General features: G+C 38.2%; 1 protein-coding gene across 1 annotated transcript; it reads right to left on the bottom strand.

Annotated features, from left to right (window-relative positions):
- Positions 1 to 1,132: 1,132 nt before the first annotated feature.
- LOC110886495 (protein NODULATION SIGNALING PATHWAY 1) lies at positions 1,133 to 3,028 on the bottom strand. The gene has a single exon (XM_022134308.2). The coding sequence runs from the start codon at positions 3,006 to 3,008 to the stop codon at positions 1,401 to 1,403; it is 1,608 nt and encodes a 535-aa protein (XP_021990000.1). The 5' UTR covers positions 3,009 to 3,028; the 3' UTR covers positions 1,133 to 1,400.
- Positions 3,029 to 7,168: the final 4,140 nt, after the last annotated feature.

Raw genomic sequence — 7,168 nt, 5'->3', positions numbered from 1 at the left:
CCGAAGATCCACTGTGGTAAAACCTCTGACACATGAACTAGACTCTAACCGGCCAAGGGCAGACCGACTCTCGGCTTCGGGGTGGCAGGCGCACCCTTGAAAAAAAACTAATGTTATTAACTTTGAAAACGACCCTAAGAAATTGTATATTATAAACCTATAAAATAAATAAATAAAACATAATTTAAACACTCGTTATTTGATTTGTTTATTTCCAATCCATGAATTACCCAATTCCCATAGTCTAAGCCCATTAAGCAAACCCAGTTCGATTTACCCATTTATTTAAACTTAATAACATGATTGTTTCACCCCCTTGTTGTTTTAACTCTTTTTTTTATTTGTTTGATTTGATAATTCGAGAGATTTAAGAAATCAGAATTAGTTAATGTTATAGTTTGAAACTTTGTTTATGTGATTAGAATTAGATTTAAAACATTGCTTGAAACTCTATTTGTTTATGTGGTTTGATATTTAGATTCTAATGATTTATTGATTATGTGAATTAGAATCAAGATTTTTTTATCAAAAATCATTTTTTCGTTTATTAATAGAACCAGAAAACTTGAAACTCTGTTTGTTTATGAGAATTGGAATATCTTAGATTATAATGATTTATTTGATTTTAAATAGGAATTATGAGTAATTCTATTATAGAACGGTTTCCCAAAATTCTCTTTAGACAATGTTATTGATAGAATTCAAAAAATGAAAATCCGTAGGGTACAACTTTATTATATGTTTGTGATTGCGTTGTTTGACATGCTTTTAATTATTATTATATTAATTTTAGTTTGATTCTTTTTTTAACATAACCTGACCCGACCCGATCCGACCCACTTAGACAACACCTCACTCGTCTGTTGATGGTGTCTTCGCTCTTGCTAATTCGATCAGAGTTTCCTTAGATTCAGTGAATGGAGCTACGCCTTGAAGGTGTTCGATGAATTGTCTGCCTAACTTATTTTTTTATAATGTACCCCGAGCAAGCTCATATCATCGAATATTATGATATGTAAGTCCATTGTATGTTTATCATTCATGTTCAGATGTATTCAATCAACAAATCTTCAGCATTATTCCTTTCAAAGTTGATTTTTAGCATTTATTTTGACAAATACAAATTAGGAAATCTGATATAATGGCAGGCAAAATTAATAAATCATGATGTATATAAATACAAATTGGAAATAGTAACAATCTAACTAATGATAATGAGAACTTGATACCAAAAAAAAAAAAAAACACAACAATATAGACTTATTCTACTAATAATTCTAGGATTCACCAGATCTTTTTAATCTAATTCCAATGTTTTGAAAACCGTACCGGTCATTGAACAGGTCGTCCTACCACTGGTTCACTGGTCAGACCGGTTTAACAGGACAGTCTGGTCCGGTTTATGCTAATTTCCATAGAGAACAAAACGAAACAGGTTGCCCTTTCCACCATAATCCTATAGACCCATGTTTATCTTCAACTCTCATTTCCCAGTGACTATCATACTTCTTCAACAGCGCGCGAGCTTGATCCACAACACTGTCTGCAAACGCGTGCTCCACAAACCCAACACCCGTCATTCTCTCCGCCCATTTTTCTTTCTTCTCGTTCATTTCACACGGGTTGATCAGCGCCTTTGCAGCTTCCCCTTCTACGAGCGTTCTTTCTTCCATTTCTCTCCCTTTAAACGCCACGCTTGTGGAGTCCAAAAAGCTCCACAAGTAGTCTAAACTTTGAGAAAATGTTGAATCGAAGTTGCTGTAGCTGCAGTCCATGTTGTTATCACTCAAAATGACTGCTTTCGGCTCCATGTTTCGCATCAGTTTCAAGAACGCGGCTCTGTTGTCTGGTTTTGTGTGATTGAGGTTGTGGAGTCTAAACTGACCACAAATGATTAAGGTTTCATCTAGAGATGAATTGATGACTTGCGCGTTTAGATTTTCCAAAGGGCAGTTGTCGAGTTTGTTGATTTGTAAATTAACATTGACATCTTTAGCGAAACGGAGAATGTTTGAGGTGAAGTCGTAATCAGGTGGACAGTTTGCAAAGGGAATCTGATGGTCATCATGTGTCGGCTGGACTATGGTAAGCCGAACCAACGGTGGTGGACCGCCTGGTCGACGACTCAACGCTTCTAGAAGCGTGGGCCACTGGAACCCATGGGACACTCCAATATCTAATACGTGCAGAGTCCGGCACGAACCATAATCCTGTTCCGACAACACCTGGAGGATGGCGTTGTTCGCGATGTTGTTCGGCACTGTGAACCATGGATTAATGTCGTTAAAGTTGATTAACGCTCGTTTGAACAAACTAGGCTTTGACGTGGCGAAAGTGATGGCGGGGGCCACCGCCTTTGCAGGACTGCTAGTGGTGGAAAGATGGCGTAGGAGCGCTTGCATCCCATGAGCCGCTAGTCGGTAGTTGGCGTCTCCAGTTGGGGACGCCAGTTCTTCGAGAACAAATAGAAGGTGTTGGACACGTGTCACGTTGCCAGCAGTGATCGCTGCAGCACACGGGTTCAGCAACTGCTCTGCCCACCGTCCGTCTTTGTTATTACCATCACCCTTTGCTGGTTTCCCGGTCCCCTTCTTGTTTACACTCGACTTTTTACCAGTCTGTGGCATATGATCATCGGGTGTCTTTCGCTTCTTTGACAGATCAGCCACGACCGACAGTTGTCGTGGCTGATCTGTTATAACAACCGGTGAAGTAGTTGCACTGCACACAACGCTGGTTAAGTTATCTAGAGAGTTAGAAGAAGTTGAAATAATATTAGCATCGAACGGGTCCAGACCCCACCACGGATCATCCATGATATCCGCGGAGCAATATAGATCGTCAAGGATCAATGGCAGGTCTGGCATTGAATCTTCTAACCACTCCAAGAGTTGACCCGAGTTGAGATCCGGGTCCAGGTCCGGTTCCTGAAACATCATCGTTTCGGGCACCGGTGTTGTGTTTAGAGGGAAAGAAGAAGACAAGAACAATGACCCTTGCTTAATCATTGGACTTCAAACTAAAAACATGAGTGTGAGAGATTATAGGATGGTTAAGAATAAATAGAATTCATGTGACCTAGGCGTGCTGTCTTTTGGAAGATATGATGTCTTCTTTTGGGTACATTTAATCTTGTTGTCTTAATATATATAATTAATTAATTTTTATATTTTTTAACTAAACTAAATGACAAAGTGGTAGGGCTAATTTGATTAAAATGTGTAACCAGGACGGCAGTTTTGTTTTCTTGACTGGTTCTTTAATCATAAATTGTCACAATTTGAGGTTATCAAACAATTGACTGGATGAGATTGCGTCATGATGTTTCTGCTTGGTGGAGTTTCAAATTAAATTAGTTAATAAAAGATTGGTTCAACATCATAGTTGACTTTTTGTCTAATAAAAACTCAATCCCAGCTATTTGGAGGTCATTTCTGAGCATAAAAGTGGAAAGAGGCTACAGGTATTTTTCTTATTTAATGAAGTATATCCTCTTTCATATACTTGTGTTAAATATTTGACATATAAAGCATAATTGTTTTTTAGTAATCTTTAAAATATCAGTGACTTTCTAATGCAAACATATTGAAATCCAATAATAAAGGGGTAAAGACGGTTCTCAAAATATAAATTAATATGAATGTCCCTCCTTAAATATATTATATAAATTACATCACCATCTTTTATTATTATTAAGTTTTACTATGACTGATTATTACTTCAAATTTTACAATAAAGGTTTAAGTATTTTAACCTAATGAGCGGCACATAAGGCTTAGTTAATTACTATTTAATTACACAATCCTTTATTTATTTACTTGTGTTGCGATGGAGAAACCGGCCGTTACATATATTTTAATTTTTTTAGCTAAATTGTAAAAATGTCACTTGAAATTGACCTTTCTCATAATTTATTCACCAAAAAATTGAATAGCAGATGCTGGAGTGACAACGGCTTTCATGAAGTTTGAAGTGTTCCCTGCAAACTATGTACGCCTGTTGACACATGACGACTTTGAAGGCAAGCTTGCAAGAGTAGCATGCAGGGTTTTAGGTCCGCGAGACGAAAGTTTTTGCACAACTACATTACAACAGCCGAGATGAGGATTTTGAGATTTTGAGGTAGTGTTTTTGTTAGATCATGCGTAATGGGGCATTATAGGGCGTGAAGGGGTTTGATAACGCCCCAAACACCGCCCCTGGGCGTTATAGGGGCATGAAGAGGGAGAGACATTTATAGTATAATGTCCAACGGAGAGAAAACAAAACAGAAAGTAATGATTCAAAGGGCAATAAAGGGCGTTAACCATTACACATTTTTAAAAGGCATTATGGTGCAGATGTGGCAAAAAATGCTCCTTAAGGGGTATTAACCATTACGGATGGTCTTGGTCTCTTAGACCATACGGAATGGAAGGGTTTTAAAAGGGGGCGTTATGCCACATGTCACAGTCATGTCAACAAGTGTCAGAAAAATGGCGTGGTGCAAAAAAAGAGGAGTGAGAAGGGGAGTGAAAGGGGGGCGTGGTGCGACACGTGGCATACATTTTTTGTATTTTAAAAAATAAAAGAAATCTATTAAATTTAAATAAAAACATTAATATTAATTAGATAAATAACATAAATTACAAAAAAATACATAAACTTAAAGCGAAGACGAAGAAGATGATGAATTTGAGCCTTCAGTTTTTGTAAAATGTTAAACAAAATATTAGAACTTGTTTTTATATATTACATTCTAGAGGGATTACTTATGCAATAACTACTAATTCTATTTATAGAGTCCTATGTACTCGGTGTAAAATCAAATCAATTTCAATATTATGGTTTCTCATGGTATGAGAGCCCTTAAAACCTTAAACCTTACTGTCACCTCTAACGTCTGCAGCCAAACCTTGTGCGGCCTAAACCCTACTGCCGCCACCTTACTGCTGCTTAACTTTCTGCAGCCTAAACCCCATTGCCCTCTTTTCCGATCTCTCTCTATCCTTCAATTCTAGCCATTGTAGCACTAACCTCTTCTGAGAAAACAACCTTGAACTCTCACAAATTCGCCTTCACACTCTCTCCTACAAACCATGGATACTAGAAACAGATGATTGAACCATTCCTTATTGCCAACAATTTATTTGGTTACAAAGATTGCACCATACCATGCTCACCAAAAACTTTCACATCAGGAACAACAACTAGTGACAACCCTAGTTATCCTCACTGATATCGAATGATCCTCACATCCGTATGTTGGTTACTTCAACCATCTCTGAAACCGTTTTCCAACATGTTTAGGGCCAAACATCCAGAGAAGTCTGGTTATCTTAGAACGTTCATATGCACCGAACATTTCCTTAAGTGAGTATACTCTAAAAACAAAACTTCTTAGAATTAAGATGAAAGGAGATGAAGAACCATCTGATTATCTTACTAGAGCACAAGAATATGCTATTGCCCTTGCCAATATCGATGAACCCATGAAAGATAAAGACCTTGTCATGCATGTTATTTCGGGTCTAAAAGAAGTATATCATGGCCTCAAATCCAACCTTCTAACTTGACAACCACCTGTGACTTTCAATGAACTTCACGACCTCCTCCATGATCATGACTACATGAAAAGTATTCATTGCAGTCCCTCAATTCTCCTGCTGCTGTTCCACAGACCTTTGCAGCCTCAACCGAACCTACTTCACCCAACTTAAATGCCATCCAAACCCAACTTTCCAACCTCCAATTGTTAGCTGGCCAACTTGGGTACCAACTCAACCCTATTTCACCCTCTACCTAGCAACCACAAGCTAATTATACCACTTGCTCTTTAAATGACATCCAGGGTAATTGCCGTGGCAGTTTTCGGGGCAACTCATGTGGTGTTTTTAACAACCGAAATCGGGACAGTAATTATACCCGCTCATCCAAGCAGTTTTCATGGGCATCTATTGCTCATTGTAATCAGTGTGGAATAGGCCATCTTCCTTCGCAATGCCCAAATCAGTCTGGTTCTTCCACTCCTAGTCAGCCTCCTCATGAAAACTATGCCAGTTTTTCCGATGTTGGATTGCAATCTGAAACTATGTGGAAGCCCGACACTGGTGATAATGGTCATGCCTCTCCGGACTTATTAAGCCTTGACCACTCTGAGGTAAATCAAGGTAATGACTCGCTCCATGTGAGTGACAGTTATCCTCTTCCTATTTTCCATATTGGCTCATCAAAATTCTATTCACCAAATAAAACCTTTAATTTATCTAACATTCTTCATGTACCAATCCTTAAACAAAATCTTTTGTCCGTTCAACAGTTTTGTCTTGAAAATAATGTTTTCTTTGAATTTCACTCTTCCTTTTTTGTTGTGAAGGACGAGTCTACACACACTACCATTCTCAGTAGCCCAAGTGAGAATGGTCTCTATACCCTACGGCTCCCTCGATTCAAGTCCATTCCGAAGATTGCCTTCACAACCATCAAAGCCCCCTCTACAGTTTTGCATCAACGCCTTGGTCATCCACATCAACGTGTTTTTGATTCTGTTATTTCCAGTTTTTCATTACATGTTTCCACTAAATATTGTTCTCCTTTATGTACTGCATCCCAATTAGGCAACTCATCTAAATTTTTTTGCCACTTTCAGATTTTCGTAGTCATAATGTTCCAGATTTGGTTTATTGTGATATTTGGGGCCCTTCGCCTACTGTATCTACTAAAGGTTATCGATTTTCTTATTATGCGTTGATCATCATTCTCGCTTTATGTGGTTTTTCCCTTTAACATGCAAATCTGATGTGTGTGCCACCTTTAAAACTTTCTTAATACTTGTTGAAAGATAATTCAATACGAAACTAAAAAGTGTCCAAACTAACTTGGGAGGGGAATTAGTAACTTGTCATCCTTCTTTACCTCCTTTGGAATCATCCATCGACGCTTTTTTCCATATACTAGTGCTCAAAATGGCACTGTAAAGCGCCGTAACCGTCATGTTGTTGAAACAGGTCTCACCCTTCTATCCCAAGCCAATCTTCCACAAAAGTTTTGGCACTTCGCCTTCGAAACTGCCGTCTACTTAATCAATCGTCTTCCTTCCTGTATTTCTTCTGACAAATTATCAACACATTTACAATTGTAAACCCGATTACACCTTTCTTAGAGTTTTCGGTTGCTAACGCTTTCCCTA

The sequence above is a fragment of the Helianthus annuus genome, chromosome 10 (genome assembly GCF_002127325.2).
Source record: "Helianthus annuus cultivar XRQ/B chromosome 10, HanXRQr2.0-SUNRISE, whole genome shotgun sequence".
NCBI lineage: Eukaryota > Viridiplantae > Streptophyta > Magnoliopsida > Asterales > Asteraceae > Helianthus > Helianthus annuus.
Note: the sequence above shows the minus strand (reverse complement) of the source record. Positions and strands in the feature narration are given on the sequence as shown.

Excerpts from the sequence above, each read along its gene's own strand:
- LOC110886495 (XM_022134308.2), bottom strand. The coding sequence starts at position 3,008 with ATGATTAAGCAAGGGTCATTGTTCTTGTCTTCTTCTTTCCCTCTAAAC.